At 44.1% G+C, this 25,962-nt stretch overlaps 1 protein-coding gene across 2 annotated transcripts in view; it reads right to left on the bottom strand.

Moving 5' to 3' along the window:
- LOC139366932 (armadillo repeat-containing protein 3-like) overlaps positions 1–25,962 on the bottom strand; it is an 84,879-nt gene that overhangs the window by 50,445 nt on the left and 8,472 nt on the right. For both annotated transcript variants that reach the window (XM_071104692.1, XM_071104691.1), the window contains exon 13: positions 24,717–24,817. In XM_071104692.1, the coding sequence (XP_070960793.1) occupies positions 24,717–24,817 (101 nt within the window). The remainder of the gene's footprint in view (positions 1–24,716; positions 24,818–25,962) is intronic.

Below are 25,962 nucleotides of genomic sequence, written 5' to 3'. Positions count from 1 at the left end.
ACACTACTCCACCACTACACACTACTATCACTACTCTGCCACTACACACTACTCAACCAGTACACACTACTCTACCACTACACACTACTCTACCACTACACACTACTCTACCACTACTATACCACTACACACTACTCTACCACTACTCTACCAATATACATTACTCTACCACTACACACTACTCCACCACTACACACTACTCCACCACTACACACTACTCTACCACTACACACTATACCACTACACACTACTCTACCACTACACACTAATCTACCACTACACACTACTCTACCACTACTATACCACTACACACTACTCCACCACTACAAACTACTCCACCACTACACACTACTCTACCACTACACACTAATCTACCACTACACACTACTCTACCACTACTATACCACTATACAATACTCTACCACTACTCCACCACTACACACTACTCCACCACTACACACTACTCCACCACTACACACTACTCCACCACTACACACTACTATCACTACTCTGCCACTACACACTAATTTACCACTACACACTACTATACCACTACTATACCACTACTCTACCACTATGCACTACTCTACCACTACACACTAATCTACCACTACACACTACTCTACCACTACTCTACCACTATACACTACTCTACCACTACACACTACTCCACCACTACACACTACTCCACCACTACACACTACTCTACCACTACACACTAATCTACCACTACACACTACTCTACCACTACACTACTCTACCACTACACACTAATCTACCACTACACACTACTCTACCACTACACCACTACACACTACTCTACCACTACACACTACTATCACTACTCTGTCACTACACATTACTATCACTACTCCACCACTACACACTACTCTACCACTACACACTACTCTACCACTACACACTACTCCACCACTACACACTACTCTACCACTACACACTAATCTACCACTACACACTACTCCACCACTACGCACTACTCTACCACTACACACTACTCTACCACTACACACTACTCCACCACTACACACTACTCTACCACTACACACTACTCCACCACTACACACTACTCTACCACTACACACTACTCTACCACTACACACTACTCCACCACTACACACTACTCCACCACTACACACTACTCTACCACTACACACTACTCTACCACTACTATACCACTACACACTACTCTACCACTACACACTACTCTACCACTACTATACCACTACACACTACTCTACCACTACACACTATACCACTACACACTACTCTACCACTACACACTAATCTACCACTACACACTACTCTACCACTACTATACCACTACACACTACTCCACCACTACAAACTACTCCACCACTACACACTACTCTACCACTACACACTAATCTACCACTACACACTACTCTACCACTACTATACCACTATACAATACTCTACCACTACTCCACCACTACACACTACTCCACCACTACACACTACTCCACCACTACACACTACTCCACCACTACACACTACTATCACTACTCTGCCACTACACACTACTATCACTACTCCACCACTACACACTACTCCACCACTACACACTACTCTACCACTACTCTACCACTACACACTACTCTACCACTACACACTACTCTACCACTATACACTACTCCACCACTACACACAACTCTACCACTACACACTAATCTACCACTACACACTACTCTACCACTACTATACCACTATACAATACTCTACCACTACTCCACCACTACACACTACTCCACCACTACACACTACTCCACCACTACACACTACTCCACCACTACACACTACTATCACTACTCTGCCACTACACACTACTATCACTACTCCACCACTACACACTACTCCACCACTACTACACACTACTCTACCACTACTCTACCACTACACACTACTCTACCACTACACACTACTCTACCACTACACACTACTCCACCACTACACACTACTCCACCACTACACACTACTCTACCACTACACACTACTATCACTACTCTGCCACTACACACTACTATCACTACTCCACCACTACACACTACTCCACCACTACACACTACTCTACCACTACTATACCACTACACACTACTCTACCACTACTCTACCACTATACACTACTCTACCACTACACACTATACCACTATACCACTATACCACTACTATCCCACTACTCTACCACTATACACTACTCTACCACTACACACTACTCCACCACTACACACTACTCCACCACTACACACTACTCCACCACTACACACTACTATCACTACTCTGCCACTACACACTACTATCACTACTCCACCACTATACACTACTCCACCACTACTACACACTACTCTACCACTACTCTACCACTACACACTACTCTACCACTACACACTACTCTACCACTACACACTACTCCACCACTACACACTACTCCACCACTACACACTACTCTACCACTACACACTACTATCACTACTCTGCCACTACACACTACTATCACTACTCCACCACTACACACTACTCCACCACTACACACTACTCTACCACTACTATACCACTACACACTACTCTACCACTACTCTACCACTATACACTACTCTACCACTACACACTATACCACTATACCACTATACCACTACTATCCCACTACTCTACCACTATACACTACTCTACCACTACACACTACTCCACCACTACACACTACTCCACCACTACACACTACTCTACCACTACACTGCCACTACACACTACTCTACCACTACTCTACCACTATACACTACTCTACCACTACACACTATACCACTACACACTACTCTACCACTACACACTACTCCACCACTACACACTACTATACCACTACTCTACCACTACACACTACTCTACCACTACACACTACTCTACCACTACACACTACTCTACCACTACACACTACTCCACCACTACACACTACTCCACCACCACACACTACTCCACCACTACACACTACTCCACCACTACACACTACTATACCACTACTCTACCACTACACACTACTCTACCACTACACACTACTCTACCACTACACACTACTATCACTACTCTGCCACTACACACTAATTTACCACTACACACTACTATACCACTACTATACCACTACTCTACCACTATGCACTACTCTACCACTACACACTAATCTACCACTACACACTACTCTACCACTACACACTACTCTACCACTACACACTACTCCACCACTACACACTACTCCACCACCACACACTACTCCACCACTACACACTACTCCACCACTACACACTACTATACCACTACTCCACCACTACACACTACTCTACCACTACTATACCACTACACACTACTCTACCACTACTCTACCAATATACATTACTCTACCACTACACACTACTCCACCACTACACACTACTCCACCACTACACACTACTCTACCACTACACACTATACCACTACACACTACTCTACCACTACACACTAATCTACCACTACACACTACTCTACCACTACTATACCACTACACACTACTCCACCACTACAAACTACTCCACCACTACACACTACTCTACCACTACACACTAATCTACCACTACACACTACTCTACCACTACTATACCACTATACAATACTCTACCACTACTCCACCACTACACACTACTCCACCACTACACACTACTCCACCACTACACACTACTCCACCACTACACACTACTATCACTACTCTGCCACTACACACTAATTTACCACTACACACTACTATACCACTACTATACCACTACTCTACCACTATGCACTACTCTACCACTACACACTAATCTACCACTACACACTACTCTACCACTACTCTACCACTATACACTACTCTACCACTACACACTACTCCACCACTACACACTACTCCACCACTACACACTACTCTACCACTACACACTAATCTACCACTACACACTACTCTACCACTACACTACTCTACCACTACACACTAATCTACCACTACACACTACTCTACCACTACACCACTACACACTACTCTACCACTACACACTACTATCACTACTCTGTCACTACACATTACTATCACTACTCCACCACTACACACTACTCTACCACTACACACTACTCTACCACTACACACTACTCCACCACTACACACTACTCTACCACTACACACTAATCTACCACTACACACTACTCCACCACTACGCACTACTCTACCACTACACACTACTCTACCACTACACACTACTCCACCACTACACACTACTCTACCACTACACACTACTCCACCACTACACACTACTCTACCACTACACACTACTCTACCACTACACACTACTCCACCACTACACACTACTCCACCACTACACACTACTCTACCACTACACACTACTCTACCACTACTATACCACTACACACTACTCTACCACTACACACTACTCTACCACTACTATACCACTACACACTACTCTACCACTACACACTATACCACTACACACTACTCTACCACTACACACTAATCTACCACTACACACTACTCTACCACTACTATACCACTACACACTACTCCACCACTACAAACTACTCCACCACTACACACTACTCTACCACTACACACTAATCTACCACTACACACTACTCTACCACTACTATACCACTATACAATACTCTACCACTACTCCACCACTACACACTACTCCACCACTACACACTACTCCACCACTACACACTACTCCACCACTACACACTACTATCACTACTCTGCCACTACACACTACTATCACTACTCCACCACTACACACTACTCCACCACTACACACTACTCTACCACTACTCTACCACTACACACTACTCTACCACTACACACTACTCTACCACTATACACTACTCCACCACTACACACAACTCTACCACTACACACTAATCTACCACTACACACTACTCTACCACTACTATACCACTATACAATACTCTACCACTACTCCACCACTACACACTACTCCACCACTACACACTACTCCACCACTACACACTACTCCACCACTACACACTACTATCACTACTCTGCCACTACACACTACTATCACTACTCCACCACTACACACTACTCCACCACTACTACACACTACTCTACCACTACTCTACCACTACACACTACTCTACCACTACACACTACTCTACCACTACACACTACTCCACCACTACACACTACTCCACCACTACACACTACTCTACCACTACACACTACTATCACTACTCTGCCACTACACACTACTATCACTACTCCACCACTACACACTACTCCACCACTACACACTACTCTACCACTACTATACCACTACACACTACTCTACCACTACTCTACCACTATACACTACTCTACCACTACACACTATACCACTATACCACTATACCACTACTATCCCACTACTCTACCACTATACACTACTCTACCACTACACACTACTCCACCACTACACACTACTCCACCACTACACACTACTCCACCACTACACACTACTATCACTACTCTGCCACTACACACTACTATCACTACTCCACCACTATACACTACTCCACCACTACTACACACTACTCTACCACTACTCTACCACTACACACTACTCTACCACTACACACTACTCTACCACTACACACTACTCCACCACTACACACTACTCCACCACTACACACTACTCTACCACTACACACTACTATCACTACTCTGCCACTACACACTACTATCACTACTCCACCACTACACACTACTCCACCACTACACACTACTCTACCACTACTATACCACTACACACTACTCTACCACTACTCTACCACTATACACTACTCTACCACTACACACTATACCACTATACCACTATACCACTACTATCCCACTACTCTACCACTATACACTACTCTACCACTACACACTACTCCACCACTACACACTACTCCACCACTACACACTACTCTACCACTACACTGCCACTACACACTACTCTACCACTACTCTACCACTATACACTACTCTACCACTACACACTATACCACTACACACTACTCTACCACTACACACTACTCCACCACTACACACTACTATACCACTACTCTACCACTACACACTACTCTACCACTACACACTACTCTACCACTACACACTACTCTACCACTACACACTACTCCACCACTACACACTACTCCACCACCACACACTACTCCACCACTACACACTACTCCACCACTACACACTACTATACCACTACTCTACCACTACACACTACTCTACCACTACACACTACTCTACCACTACACACTACTCTACCACTACACACTACTCCACCACTACACACTACTATACCACTACTCTACCACTACACACTACTCTACCACTACACACTACTCTACCACTACACACTACTCCACCACTACACACTACTCCACCACCACACACTACTCCACCACTACACACTACTCCACCACTACACACTACTCCACCACTACACACTACTCTACCACTACACACTACTATCACTACTCTGCCACTACACACTACTCTACCACTACACACTACTCTACCACTACACACTACTCTACCACTACACACTAATCTACCACTACACACTACTCTACCACTACTATACCACTACACACTACTCCACACTACTCTACCACTACACGCTACTCTATCACTACTCTACCACTACACCACCACTACACACTACTCTACCACTACACACTACTCTACCACTACACACTACTCCACCACTACACACTACTCTACCACTACACACTACTCTACCACTACACACTACTCTACCACTACTATACCACTACACACTACTCCACCACTACAAACTACTCCACCACTACACACTACTCTACCACTACACACTACTCTACCACTACTATACCACTACACACTACTCTACCACTACTCTACCAATATACATTACTCTACCACTACACACTACTCCACCACTACACACTACTCCACCACTACACACTACTCCACCATTACACACTACACACTACTCCACCACTACACACTACTCTACCACTACTCTACCACTACACACTACTCTACCACTACTCTACCACTATACACTACTCCACAACTACACACTACTCTACCACTACACACTAATCTACCACTACACACTACTCTACCACTACTATACCACTACACACTACTCTACCACTACTCTACCATTATACACTACTCTACCACTACACACTACTCCACCACTACACACAACTCTACCACTACTCTACCACTATACACTACTCTACCACTACACACTACACACTACTCCACCACTACACACTACTCTACCACTACTCTACCACTACACACTACTCCACCACTACACACTACTCCACCACTACACACTACTCCACCACTACACACTACTATCACTACTCTGCCACTACACACTACTATCACTACTCCACCACTACACACTACTCCACCACTACACACTACTCTACCACTACACACTAATCTACCACTACACACTACTCTACCACTAATCTACCACTACACAATAATCTACCACTACACACTACTATCACTACTCCACCACTACACACTACTATCACTGCACACTACTATCACTACTCCACCACTACACACTACTCCATCACTACACACTATTCTACCACTACACACTACTGTACCACTACTCTACCACTACACTACCACTACTCTACCACTATACACTACTCCACCACTACACACTACTCTACCACTACACACTAATCTACCACTACACACTACTCTACCACTACACACTACTCTACCACTACTCTACCACTATACACTACTCTACCACTACACACTACTCTACCACTACACAGTAATCTACCACTACACACTACTCTACCACTACTCTACCACTATACACTACTCCACCACTACACACTAATCTACCACTACACACTACTCTACCACTACTATACCACTACACACTACTCTACCACTACTCTACCACCATACACTACTCTACCACTACACACTACTCTACCACTACACAGTAATCTACCACTACACACTACTCTACCACTACTCTACCACTACACACTACTCCATCACTACACACTACTCTACCACTACACACTAATCTACCACTAAACACTACTCTACCACTACACACTACTCTACCACTACACACTACTCTACCACTACACACTACTCCACCACTACACACTACTCTACCACTACACACTACTATCACTACTCCACCACTACACACTACTCCACCACTACACACTACTCCACCACTACACACTACTCTACCACTACACACTACTATCACTACTCCACCACTACACACTACTCCACCACTAAACACTACTCCACCACTACACACTACTCTACCACTATTCTACCACTACACACTACTCTACCACTACTCTACCACTATACACTACTCCACCACTACACACTACTCTACCACTACACACTAATTTACCACTACACACTACTATACCACTACTATACCACTACACACTACTCCACCACTACACACTACTCCACCACTACACACTACTCTACCACTACACACTACTCTACCACTACACACTAATCTACCACTACACACTACTCTACCACTACACCACTACACACTACTCTACCACTACACACTACTATCACTACTCTGCCACTACACACTACTATCACTACTCCACCACTACACACTACTCTACCACTACACACTACTCTACCACTACTCTACCACTACACACTACTCCACCACTACACACTACTCTACCACTACACACTAATCTATCACTAAACACTACTCTACCACTACTCTACCACTACACACTACTCCACCACTACACACTACTCTACCACTACACACTAATCTACCACTACACACAACTCTACCACTACTATACCACTACACACTACTCTACCACTACACACTACTCTACCACTACACACTAATCTACCACTACACACTACTCCACCACTACTATACCACTACACACTACTCTACCATTATACACTACTCTACCACTACACACTACTCCACCACTACACACTACTCTACCACTATACACTACTCCACCACTACACACTACTCCACCACTACACACTAATCTATCACTACACACTACTCCACCACTACACACTACTCCACCACTACACACTACTATCACTACTCTGCCACTACACACTACTATCACTACTCCACCACTACACACTACTCCACCACTACACACTACTCAACCACTACACACTACTCCACCACTACAAACTACTCTACCACTACACACTATACCACTACACACTACTCTACCACTACTCTACCACTACACACTACTCCACCACTACACACTACTCTACCACTACTATACCACTACACACTACTCTACCACTACTCTACCACTATACACTACCACTACACACTACTCCATCACTACACACTACTCTACCACTACACACTACTCTACCACTACACACTACTCTACCACTACACACTATACCACTACACACTACTCCACCACTACACACTACTCCACCACTACACACTACTCTACCACTACACACTACTATCACTACTCCACCACTACACACTACTCCACCACTAAACACTACTCCACCACTACACACTACTCTACCACTATTCTACCACTACACACTACTCTACCACTACTCTACCACTACACACTACTCTACCACTACACACTAATTTACCACTACACACTACTATACCACTACTATACCACTACTCTACCACTATGCACTACTCTACCACTACACACTAATCTACCACTACACACTACTCTACCACTACTCTACCACTATACACTACTCTACCACTACACACTACTCCACCACTACACACTACTCCACCACTACACACTACTCTACCACTACACACTACTCTACCACTACACACTAATCTACCACTACACACTACTCTACCACTACACCACTACACACTACTCTACCACAACACACTACTATCACTACTCTGCCACTACACACTACTATCACTACTCCACCACTACACACTACTCTACCACTACACACTACTCTACCACTACTCTACCACTACACACTACTCCACCACTACACACTACTCTACCACTACACACTAATCTACCACTACACACAACTCTACCACTACTATACCACTACACACTACTCTACCACTACAAACTACTCTACCACTACACACTATACCACTACACACTACTCTACCACTACTCTACCACTACACACTACTCCACCACTACACACTACTCCACCACTACACACTACTCTACCACTACACACTACTCTACCACTACTATACCACTACACACTACTCTACCACTACACACTATACCACTACACACTACTCTACCACTATACCACTACACACTACTCCACCACTACACACTACTCCACCACTACACACTACTCTACCACTACACACTACTCTACCACTACACACTACTATCACTACTCTACCACTACACACTATTCCACCACTACACACTAATCCACCACTACTGACTACTCTACCACTACACACTACTATCACTACTCTACCACTACACACTACTCCACCACTACACCCTACTCTACCACTACACACTACTATCACTACTCCACCACTACACACTACTCCACCACTACACACTACTCCACCACTACACACTACTCTACCACTACACACTAATCTACCACTACACACTACTCTACTACTACACGCTACTCTATCACTACTCTACCACTACACCACTACTCCACCACTACACACTACTCCACCACTACACACTACTCCACCACTACACACTACTCCACCACTACACACTACTCTACCACTACACACTACTATCACTACTCTGCCACTACACACTATCTACCACTACACACTACTCTACCACTACTCTACCACTATACACTACTCCACCACTACACACTACTCTACCACTACACACTACTCTACCACTACACACTAATCTACCACTACACACTACTCTACCACTACTATACCACTACACACTACTCCACCACTACACACTACTCTACCACTACTATACCACTACACACTACTCTACCACTACTCTACCACTATACATTACTCTACCTCTACACACTACTCCACCACTACACACTACTCCACCACTACACACTACTCTACCACTACACACTATACCACTACACACTACTCCACCACTACACACTACTCCACCACTACACACTACACACTACTCCACCACTACACACTACTCTACCACTACACACTACTCTACCACTACACACTACTCTACCACTACACACTAATCTATCACTACACACTACTCTACCACTATACACTACTCCACAACTACACACTACTCTACCACTACACACTAATCTACCACTACACACTACTCCACCACTACTATACCACTACACACTACTCTACCATTATACACTACTCTACCACTACACACTACTCCACCACTACACACTACTCTACCACTATACACTACTCCACCACTACACACTACTCCACCACTACACACTAATCTATCACTACACACTACTCCACCACTACACACTACTCCACCACTACACACTACTATCACTACTCTGCCACTACACACTACTATCACTACTCCACCACTACACACTACTCCACCACTACACACTACTCAACCACTACACACTACTCCACCACTACACACTACTCTACCACTACACACTACTATCACTACTCCACCACTACACACTACTCCACCACTACACACTACTCTACCACTACACACTACTATCACTACTCCACCACTACACACTACTCCACCACTACACACTACTCTACCACTATACACTACTCCACCACTACACACTACTCCACCACTACACACTACTCCACCACTACACACTACTCCACCACTACACACTACTCCACCACTACACACTACTATCACTACTCTGCCACTACACACTACTATCACTACTCCACCACTACACACTACTCCACCACTACACACTACTCCACCACTACACACTACTCAACCACTACACACTACTCCACCACTACACACTACTATCACTACTCCACCACTACACACTACTCCACCACTACACACTACTCTACCACTATTCTACCACTACACACTACTCTACCACTATACACTACTCCACCACTACACACTACTCTACCACTACACACTAATTTACCACTACACACTACTATACCACTACTATACAACTACTCTACCACTATGCACTACTCTACCACTACACACTAATCTACCACTACACACTAATCTACCACTATACACTACTCTACCACTACACACTACTCCACCACTACACACTACTCCACCACTACACACTACTCTACCACTACACACTAATCTACCACTACACACTACTCTACCACTACACTACTCTACCACTACACACTAATCTACCACTACACACTACTCTACCACTACACCACTACACACTACTCTACCACTACACACTACTATCAATACTCTGCCACTACACACTACTATCACTACTCCACCACTACACACTACTCTACCACTACACACTACTCTACCACTACACACTACTCCACCACTACACACTACTCTACCACTACACACTAATCTACCACTACACACAACTCTACCACTACTCTACCACTACTCCACCACTATACACTACTCTACCACTACACACTACTCCACCACTACACACTACTCCACCACTACACACTACTCCACCACTACACACTACTCTACCACTACTATACCACTACACACTACTCTACCACTACACACTACTCTACCACTACACACTATACCACTACACACTACTCTACCACTATACCACTACACACTACTCCACCACTACACACTACTCCACCACTACACACTACTCTACCACTACACACTACTCTACCACTACACACTACTATCACTACTCTACCAATACACACTACTCCACCACTACACACTACTCCACCACTACACACTAATCCACCACTACACACTACTCTACCACTACACACTACTATCACTACTCTACCACTACACACTACTCCACCACTACACACTACTCTACCACTACACACTACTATCACTACTCCACCACTACACACTACTCCACCACTACACACTACTCCACCACTACACACTACTCCACCACTACACACTACTCTACCACTACACACTAATCTACCACTACACACTACTCTACTACTACACACTACTCTACTACTACACGCTACTCTATCACTACTCTACCACTACACCACTACTCCACCACTACACACTACTCCACCACTACACACTACTCCACGACTACACACTACTATCACTACTCTGCCACTACACACTACTCTACCACTACACACTACTCTACCACTACACACTACTCTACCACTACACACTACTCTACCACTACTATACCACTACACACTACTCCACCACTACACACTACTCCACCACTACACACTACTCTACCACTACACACTACTCTACCACTACTATACCACTACACACTACTCTACCACTACTCTACCAATATACATTACTCTACCACTACACACTACTCCACCACTACACACTACTCCACCACTACACACTACTCCACCATTACACACTACACACTACTCCACCACTACACACTACTCTACCACTACTCTACCACTACACACTACTCTACCACTACTCTACCACTATACACTACTCCACAACTACACACTACTCTACCACTACACACTAATCTACCACTACACACTACTCTACCACTACTATACCACTACACACTACTCTACCACTACTCTACCATTATACACTACTCTACCACTACACACTACTCCACCACTACACACTACTCTACCACTACTCTACCACTATACACTACTCTACCACTACACACTACACACTACTCCACCACTACACACTACTCTACCACTACTCTACCACTACACACTACTCCACCACTACACACTACTCCACCACTACACACTACTCCACCACTACACACTACTATCACTACTCTGCCACTACACACTACTATCACTACTCCACCACTACACACTACTCCACCACTACACACTACTCTACCACTACACACTAATCTACCACTACACACTACTCTACCACTAATCTACCACTACACAATAATCTACCACTACACACTACTATCACTACTCCACCACTACACACTACTATCACTGCACACTACTATCACTACTCCACCACTACACACTACTCCATCACTACACACTATTCTACCACTACACACTACTGTACCACTACTCTACCACTACACTACCACTACTCTACCACTATACACTACTCCACCACTACACACTACTCTACCACTACACACTAATCTACCACTACACACTACTCTACCACTACACACTACTCTACCACTACTCTACCACTATACACTACTCTACCACTACACACTACTCTACCACTACACAGTAATCTACCACTACACACTACTCTACCACTACTCTACCACTATACACTACTCCACCACTACACACTAATCTACCACTACACACTACTCTACCACTACTATACCACTACACACTACTCTACCACTACTCTACCACTATACACTACCACTACTCCATCACTACACACTACTCTACCACTACACACTAATCTACCACTAAACACTACTCTACCACTACACACTACTCTACCACTACACACTACTCTACCACTACACACTACTCCACCACTACACACTACTCTACCACTACACACTACTATCACTACTCCACCACTACACACTACTCCACCACTACACACTACTCCACCACTACACACTACTCTACCACTACACACTACTATCACTACTCCACCACTACACACTACTCCACCACTAAACACTACTCCACCACTACACACTACTCTACCACTATTCTACCACTACACACTACTCTACCACTACTCTACCACTATACACTACTCCACCACTACACACTACTCTACCACTACACACTAATTTACCACTACACACTACTATACCACTACTATACCACTACTCTACCACTATGCACTACTCTACCACTACACACTAATCTACCACTACACACTACTCTACCACTACTCTACCACTATACACTACTCTACCACTACACACTACTCCACCACTACACACTACTCCACCACTACACACTACTCTACCACTACACACTACTCTACCACTACACACTAATCTACCACTACACACTACTCTACCACTACACCACTACACACTACTCTACCACTACACACTACTATCACTACTCTGCCACTACACACTACTATCACTACTCCACCACTACACACTACTCTACCACTACACACTACTCTACCACTACTCTACCACTACACACTACTCCACCACTACACACTACTCTACCACTACACACTAATCTATCACTACACACTACTCTACCACTACTCTACCACTACACACTACTCCACCACTACACACTACTCTACCACTACACACTAATCTACCACTACACACAACTCTACCACTACTATACCACTACACACTACTCTACCACTACACACTACTCTACCACTACACACTAATCTACCACTACACACTACTCCACCACTACTATACCACTACACACTACTCTACCATTATACACTACTCTACCACTACACACTACTCCACCACTACACACTACTCTACCACTATACACTACTCCACCACTACACACTACTCCACCACTAAACACTAATCTATCACTACACACTACTCCACCACTACACACTACTCCACCACTACACACTACTATCACTACTCTGCCACTACACACTACTATCACTACTCCACCACTACACACTACTCCACCACTACACACTACTCAACCACTACACACTACTCCACCACTACACACTACTCTACCACTACACACTACTATCACTACTCCACCACTACACACTACTCCACCACTACACACTACTCTACCACTACACACTACTATCACTACTCCACCACTACACACTACTCCACCACTACACACTACTCTACCACTATACACTACTCCACCACTACACACTACTCCACCACTACACACTACTCCACCACTACACACTACTATCACTACTCTGCCACTACACACTACTATCACTACTCCACCACTACACACTACTCCACCACTACACACTACTCCACCACTACACACTACTCAACCACTACACACGACTCCACCACTACACACTACTATCACTACTCCACAACTACACACTACTCCACCACTAAACACTACTATACCACTATTCTACCACTACACACTACTCTACCACTATACACTACTCCACCACTACACACTACTCTACCACTACACACTAATTTACCACTACACACTACTATACCACTACTATACAACTACTCTACCACTATGCACTACTCTACCACTACACACTAATCTACCACTACACACTACTCTACCACTACTCTACCACTATACACTACTCTACCACTACACACTACTCCACCACTACACACTACTCCACCACTACACACTACTCTACCACTACACACTAATCTACCACTACACACTACTCTACCACTACACACTACTCTACCACTACACTACTCTACCACTACACACTAATCTACCACTACACACTACTCTACCACTACACCACTACACACTACTCTACCACTACACACTACTATCACTACTCTGCCACTACACACTACTATCACTACTCCACCACTACACACTACTCTACCACTACACACTACTCCACCACTACACACTACTCTACCACTACACACTAATCTACCACTACACACAACTCTACCACTACTCTACCACTATACACTACTCCACCACTACACACTACTCCACCACTACACACTACTCCACCACTACACACTACTCTACCACTACACACTACTCTACCACTACTATACCACTACACACTACTCTACCACTACTATACCACTACACACTACTCTACCATTATACACTACTCTACCACTACACACTACTCCACCACTACACACTACTCTACCACTACTCTAACACTATACACTACTCGACCACTACACACTACTCTACCACTACACACTAATCTATCACTACACACTACTCTACCACTACTCTACCACTACACACTACTCTACCACTATGCACTACTCTACCACTACACACTAATCTACCACTACACACTACTCTACCACTACTCTACCACTATACACTACTCTACCACTACACACTACACACTACTCCACCACTACACACTACTCTACCACTACACACTAATCTACCACTACACACTACTCTACCACTACACACTACTCTACCACTACACTACTCTACCACTACACACTAATCTACCACTACACACTACTCTACCACTACACCACTACACACTACTCTACCACTACACACTACTATCACTACTCTGCCACTACACACTACTATCACTACTCCACCACTACACACTACTCTACCACTACACACTACTCTACCACTACACACTACTCCACCACTACACACTACTCTACCACTACACACTAATCTACCACTACACACAACTCTACCACTACTCTACCACTACTCTACCACTATACACTACTCTACCACTACACACTACTCCACCACTACACACTACTCCACCACTACACACTACTATACCACTACACACTACTCTACCACTACTATACCACTACACACTACTCTACCATTATACACTACTCTACCACTACACACTACTCCACCACTACACACTACTCTACCACTACTCTAACACTATACACTACTCCACCACTACACACTACTCTACCACTACACACTAATCTATCACTACACACTACTCTACCACTACTCTACCACTATACACTACTCTACCACTACTCTACCACTACACACTACTCCACCACTACACACTACTCCACCACTACACACTACTCCACCACTACACACTACTATCACTACTCTGCCACTACACACTACTATCACTACTCCACCACTACACACTACTCCACCACTACACACTACTCTACCACTACACACTACTATCACTACTCCACCACTACACACTACTCCACCACTACACACTACTCTACCACTATTCTACCACTACACACTACTCTACCACTATACACTACTCCACCACTACACACTACTCTACCACTACACACTAATTTACCACTACACACTACTATACCACTACTATACCACTACTCTACCACTATGCACTACTCTACCACTACACACTACTCTACCACTACTCTACCACTATACACTACTCTACCACTACACACTACTCCACCACTACACACTACTCCACCACTACACACTACTCTACCACTACACACTAATCTACCACTACACACTACTCTACCACTACACTACTCTACCACTACACACTAATCTACCACTACACACTACTCTACCACTACACCACTACACACTACTCTACCACTACACACTACTATCAATACTCTGTCACTACACACTACTATCACTACTCCACCACTACACACTACTCTACCACTACACACTACTCTACCACTACACACTACTCCACCACTACACACTACTCTACCACTACACACTAATCTACCACTACACACAACTCTACCACTACTCTACCACTACTCTACCACTATACACTACTCTACCACTACACACTACTCTACCACTACACACTACTCCACCACTACACACTACTCCACCACTACACACTACTCTACCACTACACACTACTCTACCACTACTATACCACTACACACTACTCTACCACTACACACTACTCTACCACTACACACAATACCACTACACACTACTCTACCACTATACCACTACACACTACTCAACCACTACACACTACTCCACCACTACACACTACTCTACCACTACACACTACTCTACCACTACACACTACTATCACTACTCTACCACTACACACTACTCCACCACTACACACTACTCCACCACTACACACTAATCCACCACTACACACTACTCTACCACTACACACTACTCCACCACTACACACTACTCTACCACTACACACTACTATCACTACTCCACCACTACACACTACTCCACCACTACACACTACTCCACCACTACACACTACTCTACCACTACACACTAATCTACCACTACACACTACTCTACCACTACACACTACTCTACTACTACACGCTACTCTATCACTACTCTACCACTACACCACTACTCCACCACTACACACTACTCCACCACTACACACTACTCCACCACTACACACTACTATCACTACTCTGCCACTACACACTACTCTACCACTACACACTACTCTACCACTACACACTACTCTACCACTACACACTACTCTACCACTACTATACCACTACACACTACTCTACCACTACTCTACCAATATACATTACTCTACCACTACACACTACTCCACCACTACACACTACTCCACCACTACACACTACTCTACCACTACACACTATACCACTACACACTACTCTACCACTACACACTAATCTACCACTACACACTACTCTACCACTACTATACCACTACACACTACTCCACCACTACAAACTACTCCACCACTACACACTACTCTACCACTACACACTAATCTACCACTACACACTACTCTACCACTACTATACCACTATACAATACTCTACCACTACTCCACCACTACACACTACTCCACCACTACACACTACTCCACCACTACACACTACTCCACCACTACACACTACTATCACTACTCTGCCACTACACACTAATTTACCACTACACACTACTATACCACTACTATACCACTACTCTACCACTATGCACTACTCTACCACTACACACTAATCTACCACTACACACTACTCTACCACTACTCTACCACTATACACTACTCTACCACTACACACTACTCCACCACTACACACTACTCCACCACTACACACTACTCTACCACTACACACTAATCTACCACTACACACTACTCTACCACTACACTACTCTACCACTACACACTAATCTACCACTACACACTACTCTACCACTACACCACTACACACTACTCTACCACTACACACTACTATCACTACTCTGTCACTACACATTACTATCACTACTCCACCACTACACACTACTCTACCACTACACACTACTCTACCACTACACACTACTCCACCACTACACACTACTCTACCACTACACACTAATCTACCACTACACACTACTCCACCACTACACACTACTCTACCACTACACACTACTCTACCACTACACACTACTCCACCACTACACACTACTCTACCACTACACACTACTCCACCACTACACACTACTCTACCACTACACACTACTCTACCACTACACACTACTCCACCACTACACACTACTCCACCACTACACACTACTCTACCACTACACACTACTCTACCACTACTATACCACTACACACTACTCTACCACTACACACTACTCTACCACTACTATACCACTACACACTACTCTACCACTACACACTATACCACTACACACTACTCTACCACTACACACTAATCTACCACTACACACTACTCTACCACTACTATACCACTACACACTACTCCACCACTACAAACTACTCCACCACTACACACTACTCTACCACTACACACTAATCTACCACTACACACTACTCTACCACTACTATACCACTATACAATACTCTACCACTACTCCACCACTACACACTACTCCACCACTACACACTACTCCACCACTACACACTACTCCACCACTACACACTACTATCACTACTCTGCCACTACACACTACTATCACTACTCCACCACTACACACTACTCCACCACTACACACTACTCTACCACTACTCTACCACTACACACTACTCTACCACTACACACTACTCTACCACTATACACTACTCCACCACTACACACAACTCTACCACTACACACTAATCTACCACTACACACTACTCTACCACTACTATACCACTATACAATACTCTACCACTACTCCACCACTACACACTACTCCACCACTACACACTACTCCACCACTACACACTACTCCACCACTACACACTACTATCACTACTCTGCCACTACACACTACTATCACTACTCCACCACTACACACTACTCCACCACTACTACACACTACTCTACCACTACTCTACCACTACACACTACTCTACCACTACACACTACTCTACCACTACACACTACTCCACCACTACACACTACTCCACCACTACACACTACTCTACCACTACACACTACTATCACTACTCTGCCACTACACACTACTATCACTACTCCACCACTACACACTACTCCACCACTACACACTACTCTACCACTACACTACCACTACACACTACTCTACCACTACTCTACCACTATACACTACACTACCACTACACACTATACCACTATACCACTATACCACTACTATCCCACTACTCTACCACTATACACTACTCTACCACTACACACTACTCCACCACTACACACTACTCCACCACTACACACTACTCTACCACTACACTGCCACTACACACTACTCTACCACTACTCTACCACTATACACTACTCTACCACTACACACTATACCACTACACACTACTCTACCACTACACACTACTCCACCACTACACACTACTATACCACTACTCTACCACTACACACTACTCTACCACTACACACTACTCTACCACTACACACTACTCCACCACTACACACTACTCCACCACCACACACTACTCCACCACTACACACTACTCCACCACTACACACTACTCCACCACTACACACTACTCTACCACTACACACTACTATCACTACTCTGCCACTACACACTACTCTACCACTACACACTACTCTACCACTACACACTACTCTACCACTACACACTAATCTACCACTACACACTACTCTACCACTACTATACCACTACACACTACTCCACACTACTCTACCACTACACGCTACTCTATCACTACTCTACCACTACACCACCACTACACACTACTCTACCACTACACACTACTCTACCACTACACACTACTCCACCACTACACACTACTCTACCACTACACGCTACTCTATCACTACTCTACCACTACACACTACTCCACCACTACACACTACTCTACCACTACACACTACTATACCACTACACACTACTCTACCACTACTCTACCAATATGCATTACTCTACCACTACACACTACTCCACCACTACACACTACTCCACCACTACACACTACTCCACCACTACACACTACTCTACCACTACACACTATACCACTACACACTACTCCACCACTACACACTACTCCACCACTACACACTACTCCACCACTACACACTACTCCACCACTACACACTACTCTACCACTACTCTACCACTACACACTACTCTACCACTACTCTACCACTATACACTACTCCACAACTACACACTACTCTACCACTACACACTAATCTACCACTACACACTACTCTACCACTACTATACCACTACACACTACTCTACCACTACTCTACCATTATACACTACTCTACCACTACACACTACTCCACCACTACACACTACTCTACCACTACTCTACCACTATACACTACTCCACCACTACACACTACTCCACCACTACACACTACTCTACCACTACTCTACCACTATACACTACTCTACCACTACTCTACCACTACACACTACTCCACCACTACACACTACTCCACCACTACACACTACTCCACCACTATACACTACTATCACTACTCTGCCACTACACACTACTATCACTACTCCACCACTACACACTACTCCACCACTACACACTACTCTACCACTACACACTAATCTACCACTACACACTAATCTACCACTACACACTACTCTACCACTACTATACCACTATACAATACTCTACCACTACTCCACCACTACACACTACTCCACCACTACACACTACTCCACCACTACACACTACTCCACCACTACACACTACTCTACCACTACACACTACTATCACTACTCTGCCACTACACACTACTATCACTACTCCACCACTACACACTACTCCACCACTACACACTACTCTACCACTACTCTACCACTACACACTACTCTACCACTACACACTACTCTACCACTATACACTACTCCACCACTACACACTACTCTACCACTACACACTAATCTACCACTACACACTACTCTACCACTACACACTACTATCACTACTCTGCCACTACACACTACTATCACTACTCCACCACTACACACTACTCCACCACTACACACTACTCTACCACTACTATACCACTACACACTACTCTACCACTACTCTGCCACTACACACTACTCTACCACTACACACTAATCTACCACTACACACTACTCTACCACTACTATACCACTACACACTACTCTACCACTACTCTACCACTATACACTACTCTACCACTACACACTACTCCACCACTACACACTACTCCACCACTACACACTACTCTACCACTACACTGCCACTACACACTACTCTACCACTACTCTACCACTATACACTACTCCACCACTACACACTACTCTACCACTACACACTACTATCACTACTCTGCCACTACACACTACTATCACTACTCCACCACTACACACTACTCCACCACTACACACTACTCTACCACTACTCTACCACTACTCTACCACTACACACTACTCTACCACTATACACTACTCCACCACTACACACTACTCTACCACTACACACTACTCTACCACTACTCTACCACTATACACTACTCTACCACTACACACTACTCCACCACTACACACTACTCCACCACTACACACTACTCTACCACTACTATACCACTACACACTATTCTACCACTACACACTACTCTACCACTACACACTACTCCACCACTACACACTACTCCACCACTATACACTAATCTACCACTACACACTACTCTACCACTACACACTATACCACTACACACTACTCTACCACTACACACTACTCCACCACTACACACTACTCTACCACTACTCTACCACTACACACTACTCTACCACTACACACTACTCTACCACTACACACTACTATCACTACTCACTACTCTACCACTACACACTACTATCACTACTCTACCACTACACACTACTCCACCACTACACCACTACACACTACTCTACCACTACACACTACTATCATTACTCTACCACTACACACTACTCCACCACTACACACTACTCTACCACTACACACTACTATCACTACTCTACCACTACACACTACTACCACTACTCTACCACTACTCTACCACTACACACTACTCTACCACTACACACTATCACTACTCTACCACTAAACACTACTCTACCACTACACACTACTCTATCACTAGTTGTAGTGATAGAGAGAGGCCCACAGAAAAAAGAGGGAATCTAGAAGCTACAATCCCTAAACCCAGGACCCAGACACCAGGGTTAATTCATAGGGTGGCTACATTGATGAATCTCAAATATAAAATAGATTTAGATTTGTTTAACACTTTTTTGATTACTACAGGATTCCATATGTGTTATTTCATAGTTTTGATGTCTTCACTATTATTCTACAATGTAGAAAATAGTAAAAATAAAGAAAAACCATGGAATGAGTAGGTGTGTCCAAACTTTGACTGGTACTGTATCTATGTATGTGGTTGGGTTGGTGTGAACGATAATCATACTCACGTGTCGAGGGGTTTGGCGTTAATAGCAATGACAGGCCGTCGCTGGTTTACTGGCTGTTTAGACAGATCCTCTAGAGTCAACACCCTCTGGCCAGAACGAGCCTGACAGACAGACAGAGAGACAGAGAGCGAGAAAGAGCGGCAAAGACAGAGAGAGAAAGACAGAAATAAAAAGACAGACAGAAAGACAGACAGACAGAGAGAGAATCTGAAGTCAAATCTACGGTTTGCTGATTATCTGGTGCTTCTGTCACCAACCAAGGAGGGCCTACAGCAGCACCTAGATCTTCTGCACAGATTCTGTCAGACCTGGGCCCTGACAGTAAATCTCAGTAAGACAAAAATAATGGTGCTCCAAAAAAGGTCCAGTCACCAGGACCACAAATACAAATTCCATCTAGACACTGTTACCCTAAAGCACACAAACTATACATACCTCGGTCTAAACATCAGCGCAACAGGTAACTTCCACAAAGCTGTGAACAATCTGAGAGACAAGGCAAGAAGGGCCTTCTATGATATCAAAAAGGAACATAAAATTCGACATACCAATTAGGATCTGGCTAAAAATACTTCAATTAGTTATAGAACCCGTGGATCACCACTAAAACACTACCACCCTTTATGGTTGTGAGGTCTGGGGTCCGCTCACCAATGAAGAATGCATGCAAAGCAGAATTAGGCCGATACCCGCTAATGATCAAACTCCAGAAAAGAGACGTTAAATTCTACAATCACATTGGGAAGATTAAACAAAAAAACTGAGCAAACTAGAATGCAATTTGGCCCTAAACAGAGAGTACACAGCGGCAGAATACTTGACCACTGTGACTGACCCAAACTTAAGGAAAGCTTTGACTATGTACAGACTCAGTGAGCATAGCCTTGCTATTAAGAAAGCCTGTCTTCTCTTGAGAGCCTACGGCGACCGATGTGCACACTGCCCACAAAATGAGGTGGAAACTGAGCTGCACTTCCTAACCTCCTGCCAAATGTTCACTGTGTTTACTTGATAGCTACCTACACAAATAGCTAGCTAGAATAAAGTGTTAATAAGATAAAAATGCATTAAAAGCAATACAAATAATGTTGTCCATATTAAAGACAGATATTTCTCTCAGATTACAGACCCACAAAGAATTTAAAAACAAATCCAATTTTGATAAACTTTGATAAATACTAGTGTGCAATCACAGCAGCAAGATTTGTGACCTGTTGCCACAAGAAAAGGGCAACCAGCGAAGAAC

Source organism: Oncorhynchus clarkii, chromosome 15 (assembly GCF_045791955.1).
Source record: "Oncorhynchus clarkii lewisi isolate Uvic-CL-2024 chromosome 15, UVic_Ocla_1.0, whole genome shotgun sequence".
Classification (NCBI taxonomy): Eukaryota; Metazoa; Chordata; class Actinopteri; order Salmoniformes; family Salmonidae; genus Oncorhynchus; species Oncorhynchus clarkii.
The sequence above is the reverse complement of the archived record's forward strand: the minus strand, read 5'-3'. Positions and strand labels throughout refer to the sequence as shown.